Raw genomic sequence first — 23,227 nt, forward strand, 5'->3', positions numbered from 1 at the left:
AGAAAGGGTGTTAGGAATGATCAGCCACCTTGATGCCGATCAGCCAAAAAAGGGACTCAAATTGTGACTTTTGTTCCCTAGACTTTGAAGGCAAGCTCACTTTGTAAAATCATGAAGCATTCAAAGAACCAAGGTAAAGAAACAGATATTAAGGAGGGACAAAATAATATTTTTAATGGTTCAATTTGTTTACTGTCTTTCTTAACTGACTATAAGGTGTGTGGAAGAGCTGAGTGGTGTCATCACCAGAACCAGTGCCCTGAGCTTTACCTGGAATTTGTTATGTGAAATGTCTTCAAAAAGTTTAATAAATGAAGAAATGAATGAAAGATTAAGCTGAATGAAACTGAGTTGTAAGCCAACATACATAAAGAGATACATATATAAGAAAGTCATGTTAAAATACTTGTCTTGGACATTTTTTTAAAACAAAAATTCAGTAGCTTAAGGGATTAAGTCTCACTAAAGGTGGTCTCTCCTGAGGATACTGTCAAGAAGTTTATCAAAAGTTTGTTCCTGGGCTTTCAAAAAGTCACTGGGGCTGAAGGCAAAGTAAAAACAGGAGGAGTAAAATCAGTGTAGGAAAATGATGATGATGATGATGACGACAACGACGACGACGACGACGACGATGACGACGACGATAAATCTGAGCTGATTCAAGGCTGCTAAGATGAACATGTGAGCCAAGCAGACTGCCTCTTTGCCTCTTTGGTTTTTGTCTTGTGGTTTGAACATCTGGATGATGTTATGATGCTCACAGTATAAAGGGAAAAATAAACACTGCACAAATGACCTTGACAATCATAAGTCAGTCCTATAACACCCTTGCTCCCAACCCTAAAGAAAACCAAAGAAAGGCAATCATGGTGCTGTGGTAACAAGGCATCTTTAAAACCTGACCCAAAATATGACTCCTACCTTCACCTTACTCCATGCCATAAGCTACAATGTTCACAATGGATTTTTCAGATTTCACAACGGTATTTAGAACTTTCAAAATCATGTAAAAATTTCAACACTTCATCTGGCTGCAGCATATTAAAATTGTTTCAGTTTATTTTAGACATTAGGTCCTTGATTCTTACACATAAGGACCCCAAGACTCAAGTCAGCACCAAGTCAGTGGCTTTTGAGTCGGAGGAAATGTGCAGAGCTACTGTTTCCATCTGTCCCAGTGGGGACTTCAGTTAATGCCAGGTGCCGAGCACCAGACAATAGTCAAAAGTCAAGGAAGCCAGTTCAGGTATCCTGAGTCTGGAACATTTAGTAAATAGCAATAGAAAAGCATTGGGGCTGACACAGAACAGGCAGTGCCCAGTAGAAAAGCAACTTTTAAAACGGAGTCATCTCAGGGCTAGAGAGACTGCTCAGCAGTTTAAAAGCCCTGGCTCCTTCTGTAGAATGCTCAGTTCTCAGCACACACATGACACATGGTGGCTCAGAACCATCTGTAAATCCAGTTCCGGGGGATCTGACTCCCCCTTCTGGCTTCTGCAGGCACTGCATGAATATGGTGCATATACATTCAGGCAAACACTCATACACATAAAATAAAAATAAATCTTAATAAAAAATAAAATAAAATTGAATAGTCTCTTTTCCTCCACCCATCATTTCCACACTATGTAGTTTTCTTATATCTTGTTTAGGAATAGATAATTACTTTCGAGAGTGAAAGAGAACCAATATTTGATGGAGATTTAAAAAATCTTGAGAGGGCTGGAGAGATGGCTCAGAGGTTAAGAGCACTGGCTGCTCTTCCAGAGGTCCTGGGTTCAATTCCCAGCACCCACATGGTGGCTCACAACCATCTATAGTGGGATCTGATGCCATCTTCTGGTATAAAGTTGTCATACATGCACATAGAGCACTCATATAAATCAATCAATCAATCTTAGGGCTGGAGAGATGGCTCAGCAGTTAAGAGCACTCACTGTTTTTCCAGAGGTCCTGAGTTTAATTCCCAGCAACCACATGGTGGCTTACAGCCATCTGTAATGAGATCTGGTGCCTTCTTCTGGCCTGCAGGCATACATGCAGACAGAATACTGAATACATATTAAATAAATAAATCTTTAAAATAAAAATCTTGAGAACTGGATGCAAATAGAAAGTGTGACTGATACAGATATGAGTGGTCTAGGTACAGATGTGAGTGGTCTAGATACAGATGTGAGTGGTCTAGGTATAGACATTAGTGGTCTAGATATAGATGTGAGTGTTCTAGGTACAGATGTGAGTAGTCTAGGTACAGATGTGAGTGGTCTAGGTATAGACATTAGTGGTCTAGGTATAGATGTGAGTGGTTTAGATTTCTTCATTGAAAACATCAAAATCTACCAAAATTCCATTGGAAAGTTATTCCCTAAAACTAACTCTCCAGCCTCCTATTACTGACAGATCACGAAGGTAAGCAAACATAAGAACGCTCCAATATATTCATTTACTGTTGAACAAAAGACTCTTTCTGTATTAATTCCTAATAATACATTCAAGTTCAATAGTTTATAATTAATTAATAGTCCTCACACCCACACACATGTTAGTCCTCCTATGAAATTGTAAGGAAAATATTTCAAATATATACATATATGAACAGTATAAAATCAATTTTATTAAGTAAATGAGGAAACTCAAGAAGCTCTGTGAGTGACCATCAAGAGTCTAGAGTCTAGACTGACAAGTTATAAATGGTAGAGTCAAAATTCTCCCCCTGGTCTGGGGGAATCCAAAATTTGTTAGCTTCCCATCTTATTACAAGTGAGCATACAAGCTTTCTCGCAGATGCCAGAAGCAACTTCCAATTATTGAACCACTTACCACTATTCTCCAGCGTGGAGATAATTATGAATCTGGCCAACATGAAATGCCACCTACTTACAAGAGAATAAAAATGCAGTTAAGTGTAACACAACTTCGGCGTAGTGCTGGGTTGTCAGGGATGAGATTCCATCTCATTGATGGATCGTGTCTGGCAACACTCACCTCTTTTTGACGGTACTTAATGGCTAATTTTAGCCTTGCAAGATCATTTCCACTCTGTTCTTCGATCAGACTATTGTCATCGCGGTAATTAAGAATGATTTCCAGCTCTCTGGAACTCCGTGTCTGATCTAGGAGGTCCTTAGCAAATTGTTTGCATTGTCTAGACAGCTCCTCGTATTCTGACTTGAATTCATTCTCCACCTTGCTCAGTTCCTGCAGCTCCCAGCTCAGTTGAAAGGCGGTGAGGAAAGGGTCTTCGCTTGACAGGGCAATGAGTGAGGGACTGGCCAATGCCTTGTAGATGTTGAGCCTGGACCTCGAGTGCCTGAGGCTGTCCACATCTGAGCTGGAGACACACTCGACACAATTACAGCGGACCTCGTGGGGTCTGGGCACCGAGACACCTTTCTGGACCAAAAGTTTGATTATCTCATAATTATTTGTATGTGCAGCCAAGATGATAGGTGTAATGTCTGGAGTGAATTCAGAGAACTGCTTATCAAGGAGAATGGGAGGCACCTGGGGAGAGAACAAAGCAGAGGTGTGGGTGCATGCTCATTTCTTAAAGCTTCTGAATTTCAAGCAGCCCAGGGCAGCTGTGCTGAGCCAGGATCATAAATCATTTGTCATGTTTCCTTGCAGGACAGACTTTTCCCCCAAAAAAAGACAAAAAAAAAAAAATCAAGAAAAAAACTTAACCCCATTATAATAAAATATCCTCCCTACAAAAGAAATTGTGACTTTTTTCTAAAATATTAAAATAGGTGGCCATGGAAAGTGTTTACTAGATGAAAAGCCTTCCTTACTCCTAATTTATTTGCCAACAGATAATCTTTTTTTCCACAGACACTGACTTGATAATCAAGAAATAAACTAAAAAAAAAAAAATAGAGTTACTTTAAAACCAAGACCCTGGGGCTGGAGGGATGGCTCAGTGGTTAAGAACACTGGCGGCTCTTCCAGAGGACCCAGGTTCAATTTTCAGCACCCACATGGTGGCTCACAACCATCTGTAACTCCAGTTCCAAGGGGTCCAGTGCCTTTTTCTGGCCTCTGTGAGCATGAAACACACATGGTGCACATATATGCCTGCAGGTGAACACTCATGCAAAGTTTCAATGTTTCCCTTAGTCTTACTGTAAAGACAATGATGTTTCTAACTGGGTTGTTTTAACATCACACAGCCCTGGAGTTATCTGCACACACAGAGACTGTATTCCCTCAGAGAGCAACTGCTGTTCCCAGTCATCCATGTTCTTCATGGTGAAGCCATGTGGCTCCAACCTGAGGCACACAGAACTTTCAAAATCTTTAGTGTAATACTTTACCCAATTTTAGAAATATCTGTCATTAGAATATGTATTTTTGTATACTAATAATGTAATAGACAATTTTAAGAGTGAAATTCATCAAAATGTGACATCTACCCAATCTGTCTTTGTATCTTTGTATGCAGAATTTGTTAGAATATGTCATACTTACAGAATAAAATTATGCACATAGTATTATTTTGTGCATCACAGATGTTAAAAATAACATCCATCTCCTTTGTTTGTTTATTTGTTTTCAAGACAGGATCTCACTATGTAGCTCTGACTATCCTGTAACTCACTATGTAAACTAGGCTGGCTTTGAACTCACCATTCCAGGGTAGTATCCACATTCTAATATGGGTATTTTTCTTAATTGGGCAAGTAACATGTGAACAGGTTTCTAACTCTGTTTGGTGTAGAATAGTTTGCCTCATAACATGAAGTTTCCATGACTCAAAAATCTTTTGCATGCTCTAGCAGACAGTACAGGAATGGAAGTTTTGTCAAACAGGCACTTTTTTTTCTAATTAAAATTGTTTGGGTTCTGCGATTTCATTTTGTTCTCAATGTAATATACTAACACATTTTTATAAAAACTCAGAATATAAACACTTTTCTCTCCCATACATGCAGATTTCTTTGACTTTCTAATTCAAATCAATTTAAAGTTAATTTTAAAATCCAATGAATAGATATTATTTAGAATTTGAAAATTCATACACACACCCAAGTATACACAGGCATATTTCTGCATGAGCTTAGACAAAAACAAGTGGCTTTTATGTGAATGAATCAGTTAATGAATGAATGGATGGATGGATGGATGGATGGATGGATGGATGGGTGGGTGGGTGGATGGAAGATGGATCACTTAAGTTACAATCTTATCCGATCAAATTCAACTGTATCATTTTAGGGCCAACCCACTGCTCCAAACGAGTAAGAGGTGTGCAGATTGCCAACATACAGCAATGCAACTCTGGTTTCAGTGTAAGCTAAGGATTTACTTGCATGCCCACAGCCAGTCCATGAAGCAAAGATGGCGGGGCCTTCTGGGCAGCTACAACTTTAAATGCACTAGCAGTTGGATCAGACACATGATGAAACCTTGATCTAGGAACAGGATGAAAGGCAGCTGAAAGTGAACTGACCACTTTTACATGCTTATTGTTCTAAATGCAGAGCTCACAAAAGTTGTGTGGCATGAACTCACAAAATCTGAGGCTGCTTGTGGAGTCTAATGCAGAAAGAACACTATCCCAAATAAGGATGGTTGTGCACTGTATAGGGAAAAATAACAGGTACATGTAATATGTACATGCATATATGTGTACATACACTTCTCTACTAAAATCTTCAGTGGAGGTAATGAAAGGTAATTTAACTGATTGTGAATTGGTGATAAGCATATCAAAAACATGATATAATAATAATGCCATCAAAACTGATTTTTTTACCTAGATTCATAATTTAAAGGAACTGCATATGTCATTTAGGAGCTAGAAAAATTGAAATATCATATATCTCTTCCTAGTTCATATATGTATTTTTTAATCTATCATATCTTAAGTTGAACTATTTACATACAGGCAGCACTTGGTGGGTTTAAACAACACATGAAATTGGGAGATACAAGTGGTTGGGGTGGGATGAACCAGAAAGGAGGGAGTGGCTGTGGATTTCATCAAAACACTATACACATGTATGAAATTTCCAGACAATAAAAAGTGCCTTACGTCCCATTGAATTGAAATCAGAAGACAACTCCATGAAGGGTTTTTATTGCAAAGCACTGATCAAACAGTTCTCATTTAGAGAGGAAACTGAAAAATTAGACATTCAGAAAAGGAAAGTATCACATTTAATTTTTGAAACAATGCAGTTATTTTTAGTGAAGGAAAGAATGTTCAGCCCTTATGATTGTTAGACACCGTCAAGTAGAAAGAGTAGACCATAACATATATGCCAGGTTTCTTCATAAAGGAAATATCTGGCAAGTGTCTCATATAAGTAAAAGAAATTTAAGGAGAAATCAAAAGCTAAATGAGGCATAAACAGCAAGGAAGATTCCTATTCCTAAGATGTGCTCAGTCTGTAGAGGATGGACCGGACCTCTGATGTGTTGACACAATGGCACAGGCTTAGACATGTCTAAGACCCCACGCTCCCAAGGTTTCAAAAACAATGCATTTAAACCATCAGAGTTGCAGACTGGATGAGGAAAGAAGCCACAGTTTTGAGTATTCTCACTACAAGGAAATCACAAATGACTCAGGTGCCGGGTCTGCTTAGCGTGCAGACATGCTCCCTAAACTTGAATAATTATACATGTCAAAACTAAATTGTAAGAAGGAAATGAGGCAAATCTGCCTCTGACAGCTCACAAGGTCCTGTGCTCGGTCAAGCTACCAGACCCTGTGTTCAGTGCACTCACAAGGTCCCGTGCAGTGTTCATGGAGCAAAAATCAATGAGTTTCTCTAAATTAGCAATATGTAAAACAGAACATATTATACAGAGAGTTTTTAACGTGGGAATTATTTAATGATAAAATATATAGCAATGATGGAAGTGGTAAAGAAAATTAAAAACCAGAAGAAAAAGTAAAATCATATTATATGGAATAAGATCCAAATCTGGAATAAATCTATTGGCAATAGATGATGGTTAGCAGACAGACTCACAACTGGCCACAGCACAGAAAATTAGGCACAGCAGAACGCCCAGCCTACAGTGGGAATATATACCTCAGTTCCTCCTCCTCCTCCTAAGGCTCAGAGATCATTGAGGAAGTAGAAAGACTGAAGAGCCAGAGGTGGTGTATGAATACAAGAAAGAGTGTCTGCAGGTCACAGCAAGGCAGCTGCAACCTGCACAGGACCCAGGCAAGCCTGATGAAGAGAGGAGGGAGGAACCAAATCCCGTTCCCAGCCAAGGAGCTATTAGCAGTGCTGAGAGAGGGAGAGTCAGGTTTCTCTAGGAGTGTACCTCTGATAAGCAGACCACAGTCCAGTGGAAGGCTCCACATATAGGAACACTCGGTCAGTACAAATTTATCTTGATAGCTTTTTTTAAAAATTCTTCTCTCATATATTACATCTTGAACATAATTTCCCCTCCCTCTTCCCCTCCCAGTCCCTCTGCCCACCTCACCCCATCCACTCCCCTCCTTCCCTATAGAAAAGGGCCGGCTCCTAGGGACAGGTTTCTAAACAAAGGACACAAAGTTGTATGGATGGTGAAGGGGGCACAGAGAGTGGGAGAGGGGGGTGAATATGGCTGAAGCACATTGTACAAAATTATCAAAAAAATTAATGAGAAATTAATGAGTTTACCCAATAGAAATGAGGAAAATATAAACATGTCTGATCTATAAACTATGGGGGAAATCATAAAATCATTATGTCAAGTTCCATAAAAAATAAGTATTTTATACCATTTTGTTAGAATCTTTTTATATTAGAAGTTGATGGAATGATAAACACTAGTTAATATGGAGGAATTATCTAAGAATAACTAAAAATTATGATACAGAATATGCTTCAAGAATATAGCAAAAAACATAAATTGCTTGAACAGTTTCTTTACAGGAATGATCCCTGAGGATTATCTCTAATACCTCTGCATGTGAATAGAGGAGCTGTACTCTTAAGGAAAAGCAGATCATTTATTAAATGACACTAACAGTTTTCCACCCAAACTAAATTAGGTCTCTAATTCAGTTTATAACATTAAATTTGATATGAAGTAAATATTTAAATATTAAAACCAAAAAGCAACATAATTTTAGAAAAATAAACAAATAGTTATGTAGCCCTGGGGTTAGGGAGAAATCTTTAAGAAAAATGTAAACGTGGAATTGAAACCTGAATATTTTATTATTCAGTCCTTGCATGCAATGTTGAAAAATCTCAAGTATAGTCTCAGAAAATGAGCTAATAAACAACAGTAAAGGACACATGACACAGGAAACACATTTACTGTACCCAATTCCTAGAGTGGCAACGAACCTAAAAAAAGTTCTGTGCCAGGGAAGAGACACAGGGATAACTCTAAACATCTTCCTCACAGGAGAAAAATCAAATCAAATCAAAATGCCAGGCTATTTTCTCATTAGCAGCCACACAAAGGAAAACTAAAAGAATATCAAAACATATCATGCTTCTACCATGTTGCCACATTTGAAATGCTATGGAGACAAGTTCCATCACTGACAGGATGTGAGTTGCTATAGTCTGTTAGAGGGTATCTGCTGCTTATGTGAGTTCTGAAACCCACACTTTTCATGCCTGAGAACATTTCACCCAGACAGGCATGGTGACAATATTTCGCTACACAATGACCCTCTGAGGCACCAGGTTCTGCATCCAGACTCAACAAAGCACACATCAAAAGCTTTTGAAAAAACATTTCTACTGGGGATGGAGAGATGGCTCAGGGCTTAAGAGCACTTACTACTCTTACAGAGGCCCTGGGTACAATTCCCAGTATCCACGTGGTGGTTCATAGCTGTCTGTAACCTCAGTTCCAGGGGATCTGATACCCTCTTCTAGCCTATGTATGCACTGAACACACATGTGCACATACAAATATGCAGGCAAAACACTTATATACATAAAAATAATAAATAAATGAATGAATAAATAAATGTTTTTGTAATATGCATCTACACTGAATATATACAAACTTTTTTGGTTATTCTTGCTCCCTAAGTAAAAATTCTAACTAATTGTGGATAATTTATACTGCATTAGGTATCATAAATTAATTTGAAGGAGCATGTGTAGAGTTAATATGCCAATGCTGTGCCCTTTTATATAAAGAACTGAAGTATCCCAGAGGTCATCCATGCTAGGAGAATCCAGTCTCCCATGGATAACAAAAGGAGACTGTGTCACTGTTTGTCATGATAGAAATTTTGGAATTACTTGCATATTTTTCAAAAGATAAACATTTGAGAAAAGCATAATTTTGTGTGCATTAAATATTACACCAGATATTTGAAGCAGAAAATATTATTGTCTGCATTGCTCTAGGGATGTCCCTAACATCTCATTTGGTAATGCTGGAGAACTGTAATATAGTTGTTTATGTAAAGGCTCCTTTTTTTAGCTTCATTAAACATTAGTTGAACATCTACACTATACCAGACATGACCATTGTCTTACTCTGTTGTACCACAATATCTCATTTAGTGAGCAAAAACTCCAGTCATCAAGGGGACTTGGCATGTCAGCATTTCCTTCATATCACATTTCGGTGGCCAGGTCATTGCAACATCGGATGTCTGTTCATAGTTTCCTGGTTGATTTTTACTTTTCTTTCCTCTTTACCCAACTGTATCAAATACTCAGAACACAGTACAAACATTCTTAGTGCAATGACAAACACAGTAAAGGTTGGCTGCATTTCCCTGGCTTTTCTTGCCTTCGGTGTGGGCAGGTGAAAGGAGGGGTAGTATTAATTACCCATGAGAGAAGAGAGACAAGCACTTTAAAAAAACTGGTGAGAACAGAAGTACATACTATACACAATTCCATTTTCTTGTCTCCTTAAAGGCTCTTTCTATGCAGTGGACCTCCCAAGTAAGTGATGTACCTAACTTAAACATTAATGACATGTGTGTCCATTTTCACCTCTGCAAATAATCTTAATTATTAATCACTAATACATTTATTTTAAATTATATTAAACATACTACTTTATGGTAGGCTTACATAAAGTCCTGCTTCAAACAAAAAATACTGACCAAGAGAAACGCCATTGACTTGGGGAAGTTCAGGGGGCACATGGGAAATACAACACTGTGAGAACTTTGATGGCAGATTTTAGAGATAGGAATACTTGTGCCAAGTGTAATAGGTTATGGACAAATCCATTTCAGCTAGTTGACAGTATCATGTAAATGTGCCTAGAATCTAATAATAATGATATTAGTCACAGCTAACACATATGAAACACCTGTGCTGTGGCTGGTGCTGAGAACTTGTGTGTCACCTTGGTCAATCTTCAGGATTATAGTTTTGAGATAAATGTTCTGTTTTATACAAATGAAAGTGTCAAGTCTTTGTGAAATTAATTAAGTACCGTGTCTATGGTCACACAGAAATCCATAAAGCCTGACTCTAGACTCTAAATTCTTCAATATATTAGACACTCCTTGTAGCCAGAAGGTTTCTCCAGAAAAAAAAATAAGACTCTAAAATGGAGCTAAAAATAGCTTTCTAGTCATGTTTCTCATGCAAGCCATGAGCTACAGTATATTGGGTTCACAGCAGTGTGTGGGCTTGATCTGTAGCATGACAGATTCCTGCCAAAGCACACAGTAGCATCTCTAAGCCACACAGCACATTGCTTTTGCTAGTACAGGAAAAAAAAGGTTTCTGGGCTGTTGGATGGAGGCATGGACCCATGGACCCACTGCTTCACAGAGTCAGCCATGAGCATGGTTCCCCCATATGGTGAATGTAGTTCCACCACGTTGGAAAGCTAAGGTGGGTGGAGCCAGCAGCCAAAGCTGCCATTAAGACAGATTCAGATGGGATAAACCCTAAATTACAATGTGTGTAAAAATGTACGTAGGCTTGAAAGAGAGAGGAAAAAGAATATAGACAGTTATATAAAGAAAGAGAAAGTTTTAAAAAATAAAGTCTTTGAAGAGGCAATAAAAGTAATATAAAAATAAGCCACATAAAGATGGATATTACACAGAGAATCTGGTTTGTGTTATCTTTGGGATTTTTAACTGCAGAAAGACATTTGATTGTAAAGGCTGCTGAGTAAAGCCAATATATGTATTTTAAAGATATCTTGACTTCAAAATTTGTGTCTAAGGATACATTGCTTTGGAAAAGAGGTTTTGCTTTTGTTTCCACAGAAGATGAGAACCTGTGGATTGCTTCCAGGCTAATACAGTTTGATCAATCAAGACTCCCTGAAAGGTCTCCAGTGATACCATGGCTCAGATGATCCAACATCCAAAACAGCTTCAAAGCAACTGGCTCAGACAATACAGCCTCACAGACCACTACAGCCAAGATTTAGCTATAATTATTAATTTTCTCAGTACCAGTGCCCCCATCCAGCAGGAAGCAGTATGAGAAACTATGCCCACATTCCCCCCAAAAAAATGGATTACGAATGTTTGTCTTTGTTTAGGGGGTTGGTTACAAATTGTTATTGGTCATAGTCAATCTCTTTCTAAAAGAAAAAAGGAGGATATGATTTAGAAATGTATGATACAGATATGATAGGATGGAAATGTAGATTATTGAATCTACTTTTAAAGAGCAACAACTTGCTTAAAATGTTTTACATTGCTATGGATTTTAGTTTATTGATACAAATTTAAAGTTAATTTTGTTATACTGTATATATATATATATACACATATATATATTTCTACTCTTATTTAAGGTATTATGTTTATACAACTCATTTAAAATTGTAATGTATAATTAAGAAATACAGATTAATAATTAATCATCTATGATAATCAAACTTATAGTCATGTTAGTTAAGTTTTCTAGGTATACATGGTTATATTTCAATTAGGTAGGTAATCTTCAAACACTTCAAAGACCTACAGAATATGGCATTTAAAATGTTTTAAAAACTTAGACTTTCTGGACAGTGAGACACGTCTGCTCTTTGCAGCACTGATTTACTTCAGAGAGGAGGATGGGCGTCGAAGACACTCCATATGGAGTTTATCTTCTTCTTGGCAGAACTGGCCATTTGGGCAAGAAACTGTTCTTGCCTGAATTGCTTGACAAAATGTTGTATCGACTGGACATGCAGGACCCATGGAAAAATGACCACTGAATTTGCCAAAACAAGGCAAAATGGTCCTTTGCAAAATGCTTTGCAGAGGAGACTGCCAGACATTCTGCAGGACACAGGGAAAAGCATCTGGGAAATTCAAGACCTATAGGCTGAAGATGGATGCCCCAGCATTGCAGAGGAACTTTGGGTGACTGTCCAGGCAGCCAGCTGTCACTGTCATTGTAGAGTTGTGGAAGTTGTGTACAATGCTCTTTCTGTTTACTTAGGTAATATTATATGCTTCTGAGGTTTTTGATGCAGTTGAAGACTAGATAGTTATAAGTATAATTTTCCTTGGTTATGATAAAAGATAAATTAGATATAAAACTTCAGACTCACAAATATAGGATAGATGACAGAATATTTTCTTTAATTTTGCCACATACAAATAAACTAGATATTGTAACTGTGACTCTTGCTTGGTAACTGTTTTGTTATATGTAATTTTACTAGGTTAAAGTTGAAACCTTCCTTGTGTTTAGACAGAAAAGGGGAAATGATGGGGGAATATCTTTCTGTATGCTGTGAATGTATGCTGCTCTGATTGGTTGACAAATAAAGCCATTTGACCTATGGCAAGGCAGCTTAGAGGCAGAAAGAAAATCCAAACAGAGAGACAGGAAGGGAAAGAAGAGGCAAGGCAGACATTGCTAGCCATCACCAGGAGAAGCAAGATGTAAACATACCAGTAAGCCACAAGCCACATGGCAAAGTATAGATTTATAGAAATGGGTTAATTTAAGATATGAGAGCTAGCTAGCAAGAAGCCTGCCATGGCCATAGTTTAAAAATAATATAAGCCTGTGTGTGTTTATTTGGGTCTGAGCAGCTGCAGGGCCAGGCAGGACACAGGAAAACTTCCAGCTACAATTTCTATTTTCAAATTTATTTTTTTATTTGTGTCTATGTGTCTGTATGTGAGTATGTGCATGAGTCCATGTATTGCTGGAGGTCCAAAGAGGGCGCTGTTTCCCTAGGGCTTGAGTTACAAGTAATTGTGAGCTGCTGGGCATGGGTGCTGGGAACCAAACTCTGGTCCCTTAGAAGTACAGTAAGTGCTCCTAACCTCTGAGCCATCTCTCCAGCCCTGAAACTATGTATCTTCTGGCTAAGGCAACTGTGACAGCCTAAGAATTGCTCCAGCACCAAGATACGATGATACACATAAATTCCTGCCTCAACCACCTTTAGCAGCATGAAAACAGCAAAATCAATTAATATTTTTCATTTCTACTCTCGCATTTTCTAATGCAGACATTTATTTTGAATCTTTCTCATTATAGATTAAGATTTGAAGAAACATACATCAAAGACTTCTTGAAGCTTATTCCCACAGGGCTGTGGTAAAGATGAAAGGTGAAAGCCTGTTGATCTCTGTAAATCACTAAACAGCAGGAGGTATGTACGACAACCCTGGGACTGTTTGGAGAAAGAGCAGAGAACTGTCTTGTTCAGTTTCTCCAGATTCATGTGCTTCTCCTCACATAAACACAGCCCCAATTATAGTGCTGGATGCATCTGCACGGTAGAACAGCCATTTCCTGGCGGGGAGTTTCATAAGCATGCATGTCAAGCTTTAGAAGGCTTTCTGTTGCTAGAATTTTAGGCTGTCTCCCCAAAACATGCAGATCTTTGTGATGAACTGCTATGGCTGTGTTCAAAATAATAAGCCTGAATATCCTCTGTCTGTATAGGTACCGTAAGTTATGGTGAAGGAGAATCAATTAAATGACCTTTAACAAGATGTTAACAGGCTGAGTTTAAATGTAACTTCCTAGGGAATTATGAATTATACACTAACTCTGGCCCATTATTTGAGTTTCTGTTTATCTTGACTACATTTTGCCATCTCCTTTTTGGAACTCCCTGGTCCTTGGACATCTATGACTATTTTTATTTGGAGGATAGTGTGTGGGCATAGGTACTATTCCACTAATTGCAGATTGCAGAATGCTACCTAAGGGAACCACCTGTTAATTTTTAGTTTTCTCTCAGCAAAATGCTGAGTACAATCCTGCCTTGAGAGTCTTTTAAGTACTAAAGTCAAAGTTAGACATAAAAGCATTCTGCACATAGTATTTCATAAAGCATAATCTGTTATCATTATTGTAGTTGGCATCTCCACCACCACTGTTATTTCTATGGTAGCTCTCTGAGTCTCACTAGGCGACATGAGCCCATTCCACTCTTGAGTGAACTGCTTCTAAGATTCAATAAACCCAATGTCTTTACTTTTCACATGTGTATTCTCTACACAGTGTTAGCTATTCTACTTGCATTAATTATGGTTTACATATGCGATATTCTATCTTTCCAGCCATTCAATAACTGTTTGCTGCAGCTGGAGCTCTTGCCACTCAGCCTGTCAACTTTCAGGAATATAGCAATGCGATAATGTCCTTGTCTTCATTCAAAGAAATAGTAAAGATACAGTCCCTGAGTAAGCCAGTGGAGGGATATATTAAAAAATGGAAGAATGTCAAATTACAGGGTTCACACAGAAAACCACAGTAGAGTAAGAAGAAAGGAAGCACAGAAGAGAGAAGATTTGCTTAACCCTTTTTACTGACAAAGGGGAATGAGACTAGAACACTGAAGGATGGGAGGGCCAAGCGAAGCTTGTGTGTAGCTAAAGTTTTCCTGCCTGGCCCACAGTCAAGACAAATCTCTCTCACCTGCCAGTCCCACAGCCGCTCAGACCCAACCAAGTAAACACAGAGACTTATATTGCTTACAAACTGTACGGCTGTACCAGGCTTCTTGCTAACTGTTCTTAGGGCTTAAATTAATCCATTTCTATAAATCTATACCTTGCCATGTGGCTCGTGGCTTACTGGCATCTTCACATGCTGTTTGTCATCGTGGCGGCTGGCAGTGTCTCTCTCTCAGCCTTCCACTTCCCAGCTTTATTCTCCTCCTTGTCCCGCCTATACTTCCTGCCTAGCCAATGGCCAATCAGTGATTTATTTATTGACCAATCAGCAACACACTTGGCATACAGACCATCCCACAGCACTTGTGACTAAGGGAAGAACACTCTTGGAAGAGGGGACTGTGGCTATAGAAATGACAAAGCCTGCCTAAAGCTTTAGTCAACTGAACAGCAGTACAGTTGGTGGTGGAAGAGTGGAGATGGCAGCACTAGGTAAAAGTAGGAGGTGATGCACACGCGATTTGACCCATTTTCAGAACTGTGGCTGTTACTTCACGGTGAAATGAAAAGGCATTGGGACATTTTGAGCAGAGAGACAACACGGCATGGCCACCTGCAGCAGAACCACCCTGGCATTTGCACTGAGAACGGACTGAAGGGATGGAGGACCCACTAAGGAGGAGGATGGCAGGCATCAGGGAAGAGGGAAATTACAGTGGAGACCTTGACAGGTGGAGTAATCCTGGAGAGGTTACAAAAGTGAGGAAGCCATTGGGTTTTGATAATGGAATATTATGGGATGTGAGATGAAATTTCATACAGAGTGACCAAGGATGACAGAACACTCAGACCTGAGAAGAGCACAGGCTAACTTCTCGAGAACATTCCCAGAGAAGTGATTTAAAGACACAAAAGAGTTCAGGATATAGTCTTTTCATGTTGACCTTGAAATGACGCTAGAAATATGGACCTCCATATTTGACAGTGATCGACGTACAAGTAGTATTTAAAGCCGAGAGCCTGAATGTCACTTTGCAAGTGAGAAGTGAGTGCAGGGAGAAAATAGTAGTCAGAGATTTGAACTCTCTGACATTTCAAAATTTAGATTTTGAGAAGATGAGCAAGGAGCTGTAAAGGGTATTGAGAAAACAGCAAGGCAGATGATGGTGTGTGTGAAATGAAGGGTGCTGAGGGAGGTGGGGTTTAAGAAGGACTTGAACATCCTCAGTACAAGAAAAAAATGAGAGGTACTACTCCAGGAAGAAGGAAACATGTCTCATGGTCTTGCTGCATGTCTGGGGAAAGAAGGAAAGATAGCTGAGCATGAAGACATGTGGGAGCCACATGTACTCACTGGAAATGAATCAGCATGCCTTCAGAACAAAACTAGGCCAGATGGCTGCATGCCTTTCTCCAGCCCTCTCTGGATTCCTGGTTACAAGACACAGGAGGCAGAGACTGGAATTTTGCCAGACAACATTACAAAAGGAGTGTGTCAATCAACTATCCATTACTGTATCAAAAACGTACGGTAATCAGCTTAAAAAGACAAAAGGTTGATTTTGGCTCAGGTTTAGAAGATTCAGTCCACGGCAGATTTCCTGATGCTTGGGTCTGTGGGGCACATCATGATGGTCATAGAGACACATTAACCTTATGGTATACTATCCATAATATAGCGCCTCTCAGTGACCCCACATATTAAAGGTCCAGCATTTTCCACTAGCACCATAAGAGGGTGCCTAAATTTCGAACACATGTTGCAGATACACACTGCAGTAAGGCATGAGGGAAAGCCTGTGTGCAGATAAGAGGCCACCATGATAAACTACTGAATTTGTGAATCCACAAACGAGTGGAAAGAGTTGCAATGTGAGCAAAGAGACCAGGAAGAGAAGTTGCCTAATGAGTGACAGATGTCTGCAAGAGAGGCTCAGACTTCAGATTAGCCATGGCCTTTAGTGTGGTGATACTGTGTTCCCCAATATATTGTGCACCCTAATAAACTTATCTGGTGTCAGAGAACAGAACAGCCACTAGACAGACATGGAGGCCAGAAAATGGTGGCACTCACACCTTTAATCTTGGCATTCTGGAGGCAGAGATCCATCTGGATCTCTGTGAGTCCAAAGCCACACTAGAAACAGCCAAGCATGGTGACACACACCCTTAATCCCAGGAAGTGATGGCAGGAAGCAGAAAGGTATATAAGGTGTGAGGACCAGGAACTAGAGCCTGGTTAAGCTTTTAGGCTTTTAGCAGCAGTTCAGCTGAGAGCCATTTGGATGAGGACTCAGAGGCTTCCAGTCTGAGGAAACAGAATCAGCTGAGAAGTTGTCAAGGTGAGGTTAGCTGTGGCTTATTCTGCTCCTCTGATCTTTCAGCATTCACCCCAATATCTGGCTCCAGGTTTGTATTGATTAATAAGACCTTTTAAGATTCGTGTTACACTTCAGTAACAGATAAGGAAAAGAAAAATGACAATATCCAAGAACTCCAGATATGATCGAGGCAATAGGCTAGAAGAAAATGCTGAGATAAACACAAAAGACATAAGAAATTGAATAAAACTAGGTTAGAAAGTTACCTGAACTAGAAACAGACAGTCAAACACGACAGCAATTTGGAAACTCAGAGACAGGACCAGGGAATCTCTTCATGAGGTGTAACAAGAGAAACTTGTGAGGCATTACAGGTGGAGGGCAAAAGTACAATAAGGAAACCATATTCAAAGCTGCAAGGGGTTGAAGGGCTAGCTCAGTTGTCCTCAGAACTCACATTAACAAAATAAAGGCATGGTGACTTATACTTGTAATCCCAGGACTCGGGAGGTGGAAAAAGTACATCCTTGGGACTCACTGACCAGCAGCACCCTATCCTAATTGCAGAACACCAAGCCAATCAAAGAAAACCAAGAGAAAGGTAACTGGGGAATCACAAGAGTGACTTTTTGCATTTACACATATGGGTACACTGTGCATGGATACCCACATACATGTACATACATACACCTAAAACCAAACATCGTGCATAAAGATACACACATGTCTGTACGCATGCATCACACACACACACACACACACACACACACACACACACACACACATTACTAAGGCTTTAAGAGGAAAATATCATTTGACTAACATAGGCACAATTATCAGTATAGGGTCAGATCTCTGGTTGACAGCCTAAAATTCAAACGCAGAAAGTAAATAATTGTCAGCAAGGATGGGGATATCCAACAAAGCTACTTTTTTTTTAAATTGGCAGGGAAATTCAAGGGAAGCACATGACCACAAAGCAGCATGGTGAAGTCTTAAATGAATATAATATGCAAAGAATAATGATAGTGTCAATCACAAGAGCCCAGGAAAGAAAAATCTAGAACAAATAAAAGGGACAGCAAAGAAGTAATCCATCAGCTCTCACAAGCCAACCAAGTCTGATACTGACAGGAAAGTAAGTGGAGAATAGTAGCCTACACCACCAGAAAAAAAATTCAACAAGAATTAACAAATAATGTGTCAATAATAAACTTAAGTGTAAATGCCTCAACCCACTAATAGACTCACAATGTCTGACTGGATTATAAAGCTGTATCCAACCATATGGTGTCTCTAAGAAACATACCCACTGGTAAAGACATCCATAAAATGAAAGTCCAAGGCTGGATGCCAAGCTTTCAAATGAGCAGAAACTAAACATAATCTACTCCAGCTATTTTGATAGCTGGTATCGGAGACTTCAAGCCAAAATTATTCTCAAGAGATAGCAAAGACCACTATGTATTAATAAATAGAGCCATTCATCAGGAGGATTTAACAATTGTGAAAATATATGCATCAAGCATCAGCACTTCAAAGTTCATAAACAAACAACACTAGACATAAAATATCAAATACACCCTCATACAACAAGAGTGGATGATTTCAGTATCCTGTTCTCAGACCATTCAAAATATATAATCTTCACTGCATCCCATGGAAAAATCTAGAAAAAAAGGGTACTTTCCTAGACAATTATGACCTACCAAAATTAAATCAAGAATATATAAATAATATAAATAGTGACAAAGATTATAAAGTATAATTGACATTTTCTTTGGGCCACCAACCATCTCCTAAATAAAGACAGGGAGACTTAATTATTTATGAATGTTTGGCCCTATCTTAGGCTTGTCCCACTAGCTCTTTTAACCCAGTTTAACCTGTTTCTATTCATCTATGTTTTGCCTCAGGGATTTTTACCTTTCTTTCATTCTGTATGTCCTACTTTCCTGCTTCCTCTGTGTCTGTCTGTCTGGCCCCTGGCATCTCCTTGGTGTCTCTTTTTTCTTTCTTCGTCTTTCTTTCTTCCTCAAGCATAATTCCTCCTCCTATTTACTCTCTCTGCCCGGAAGCCCTGCCTATACCTCCTTCCTCGCTATTGGCCATTCAGCTTTTTATTAGACCAATCAGGTGCCTTAAGCAGACAAGGTAAAACAGCAATACATTTTTACATAATTAAACAAATGCAACACATCTTTACACAGTTAAACCAATATTTCACAACATTAAAGCAGTGATAAAAAGTTTCCCAGTGAAGAAAAAAGCAAGACCTGATGAATTCAACACTGAATTGTTGCAAGCATTTAAAGAAGAGCTAACACCAGTGTTCCTCAAACTGTCGCATAAAACACAAAGGAATAGAACTTTACCAAGCTCACCTTACAAAGCTGGCATTACTCTGAAATGAAAAATGGAAAAAAAAAACAACAACAACAAGAAATGGAAAAGACCAAACAAAGAAAATTAGAAGTGAATTTCTTTGATGAATATAGATGCAAAATTTCACAATATAATTCTTCAAATTTAAAGAACACCATTGATAAGATCACACACCATGACCAATTTGGTTTCATTTGAGAAATGCAAGGTTGGTTCAATCTACACAAATCAACAAGTGTAATTCAGGACAAAATAGAGTTAAGGACAGAAGTCAATGATCATTTTTATCAATGCTCAACGATTTAAAGATACTCAACAAAATTTAATGCTCCTTAAGGATAAAAATGCTAAAGAAACTAGGAATAGGAAAAAACATACCTCAACACAATAAGGCTATAAATACTAAACCCAAGTCAATATTATTCTAAACTATTAAAACCTAAAATCATTTCCTCTATATCTTGTATCTATATATCTCTTTGTATGAGAGAAGGGTAACAACTCTCTATATTCTTATTTGGTATAATGTTCATATCCTTTGCTAGAGCACCAAGAGAATAAAATAAAGCGGATTAAAAAGGGGAAAGAAGGAAATCAATTTATTCTTATTTGTACATGACATGACCCTGTACATTAAAGAATCTAAACATTCTACCATGACACTCCTAGACCCAATATACCCTTCAATAGAGTAGCAGGCTACAACATCAACTTATAAAATTAGTAGCTTTTCTATGTGTGAATAATAAACTCACATAATGAAATAAATGAAAAGGAAACTCCCATTCACACTAAAAAAAATCAGTAATAGGACTAACTAAGAAGAAAAATAAATTGAAGACACTAGAGCATGTGAAGAATTATCAAGGTCATGGATTTGGATTGGTAAAATGAATATTCTGAAAAGGGCTATGTTGACACAGTTAATCTACAGACTCAATATAACCACCATCAAAGTCCTAATTCTATGCCTCAGAGATCTAGACTAAATAGTTACAAAGTTCAAGTGAAAGCAGAACAGACCCCAGATAGGTGAAGCAGCCCTTAGTGTAAGTGCAATGCTTGGGATATCACAATACTTGATAATAAATTAGATGACAGAACCACAGCAATAGCATAACATGTCCTTATGTGATGAGGACAAAGGACACAGAAATCGAACTATACAGTTAGACTTCACTAATTTTTGACAAATTTATCAAAAACATACACTGAACAAGCAAAAGCCTCCTTAACAGATGGTTCTGAGGTCAAAGACCTTAGCGTAAGACCTGGAAAGTGCTAACGGGAAGCAACCGAAGATGCAGGCACACACAGGGTATTCTGACACAGTCTCCAACAGCACACGAGATAATTCCATCCCAAGAACTAACTAATGGGATGACAAGACATTAAAAAGCTCCTTCTCAGCAAAGGAGACAATCAGGACAGTGGAAAGAGCGTACAGAACTGGAAAAATAATCTTTGTCAACTACATATCTGACAGAGGATCCATATCTAGGATGTACAAAGAACTGTAAAAATTTAACAGCAAAAATTGAATCATCCAATTAATTAATGTGCAATTTACTATATAGGCAGTTCTAAGTAAAAGAAATAGAAATAGTCAATAAAGACTTGAAAAACTGTTCGATATACCATAGGGTAAATTCAAATTAAAACCACTTTGAGATTGGATCTCATCAAGAAAACAAGTGATTAAAAAATGCTGATGAAGGCATCAGGAATGAGGAAAACTAATTCACCACTGGTGGGAATGGATATTTATGCAGCAACTAAGGAATTCAGTGTCGAAATTCATGAAATGATTGGAAAGAACTCCCATATTACCCACTATATCATTCTTAGTTATATACCAAAAGGCCTCAGGTCAATATACTATAGAAATATCTGCACACACACATTGTGAGTTCTCTATTCAAAACAACTAGGAAATGGAACCAGATTGAATGCCCATCAGCATGAATAGATGAAGAAAATGTGGTACATTCACATGATAGACTTGCATGCAGCCACAGAAAACAACAAAATAAAGATATTTGCAGGAACATGGAAGTAACTGAAGCCACTGTTTACTAAAAAATAAAAATACTCAAATATTACATGTTTTCTTTCAACATGCTAAACCCAATTCAAAATGATAGACTTGTGCACAAAAAATGAATGTAAGGATAAGGATAATTTCCTTCACCAAGTATAACTAATTTGCTTTTTTTTTATAGATCCATTTCTGAGATAAAAGATGTTTCTTTCACTGCGTTGATGGAGTGCTCCCTCATGAAAAGTGCATAATTAGCTAATATGTTTTGATGCTTGCCATTCAGTGCTAAACAGAATTACTCTGGTCAGTTTTGTCATATGCATTCTAAATATCCTTTTCCAAACATTTTCCATCTTACAATTTTATTCTAAATACACAAAGGAACACATTCTATAAACTTAGTGTAGAGTTAGTTCACTTTGGGAAAAAAACATTTTAAGACATCTTTTAGGGCTTAGAAATCTTTCTGAATTATTCTTCATTTTTCCATTTCATATTTTCTTCATTGTATTTGTGGAAACTGAATGAATGCATGTATACATTCATGAAGGTTGATAGAGTTATATCAAGTCCTGTTATTTGAGGTTTCAATGAAGGCAACAAAAGTATGGAACAAAAATATAATATACATTAATTTTTAATAGATTTATGAAGTTTCTCTGTCAAAATCAAATAGCCTGAGTATCGTAAGTTGGTCAAAACTGTCACACTGGGGAGCTGGAGGGATGGCTCAGCAGTTAAGAGCACTGGCTGCTCTTTCAGAGAACTTGGGTTCTCACTACCCACATGCCAGTTTACAACCATCTGTAATTCCAGTTCCAGGGGATCCGTTGCCCTCTTCTGGCCTCCATGGACACTGCATGAATGCAATGCACATATATACATGCAGGCAAAATGCCCATACACATAAAATAAATAAATCTAAAAGCAGCATATCACACTGGATTGTGCTCTGCATTGGAGGGGTGTTAGTGGCAAGAAGTTAGGGACAAAATTCACGAACTTTACACCATTATGCTCCGTGATAGAGGAACTCTCTCATATTGGGTGTAAAGAGAATGAGACCTCGTTGACATAATATGGTGATACACTATTGCATACTTTTACCAATGGCTTAACTTCTTTGAAGAAATACATAATATAGACAATTCACTCAAAATTTTCTCAGTCACAGCAGATGTGAAATAGAAGGAATAACAACAATAAAAATATTATGGACCCTCTGGCGGCAAAAGGTACATCAGTGTCTTCTAAAGATAAGATGCCCTGAATTAAAATGACATCTTCAGAGCAGTCCTAGGATTTGCAGCAGAAAAACTGACGGAGGCTCACACAGGACAAGAGCCAAGTACCTGGCTATAAACTGGCTAACACTGGGTGTGTGGTTGAGTCTGTTACTTTGACATGTACTTGAGGGGTTGAGGGTGGGGTTGTTGCCTGTGTCTGCCCACTGGCTGCCATGAAATAAGCCATTTTCCCTTCAACCCATTCCCACGACTATACGCTGCCTTACCACAGGTCCCAAAGCAAGGGAGCCCACCCCCCCCATGGACAGAAGACTCTCTGAACATGAGGTTGAAGACTTACAAAGAGGAAAAGGTGTGCTTTGCCACGGTGATGGAGGACTGACTAACAGGGTAGGCTGTATTACTCATCAGGTGAAACACTGAAGAAATCACCTGAAGAAATACACAATTTCATATG

The 23,227-nt window shown here is 38.5% G+C and overlaps 1 protein-coding gene across 1 annotated transcript in view; it reads right to left on the bottom strand.

The window, feature by feature from the left end:
- Trpc4 (transient receptor potential cation channel subfamily C member 4) overlaps window positions 1–23,227 on the bottom strand; it is a 123,461-nt gene that overhangs the window by 88,688 nt on the left and 11,546 nt on the right. The window contains exons 2-3 of the mRNA XM_059265072.1: window positions 2,885–3,507; window positions 489–541 (exon numbers count right to left, since the gene is read on the bottom strand). Of these exons, the coding sequence (XP_059121055.1) occupies window positions 489–541; window positions 2,885–3,507 (676 nt within the window). The remainder of the gene's footprint in view (window positions 1–488; window positions 542–2,884; window positions 3,508–23,227) is intronic.

Source organism: Peromyscus eremicus, chromosome 6 (genome assembly GCF_949786415.1).
Source record: "Peromyscus eremicus chromosome 6, PerEre_H2_v1, whole genome shotgun sequence".
Classification (NCBI taxonomy): domain Eukaryota; kingdom Metazoa; phylum Chordata; class Mammalia; order Rodentia; family Cricetidae; genus Peromyscus; species Peromyscus eremicus.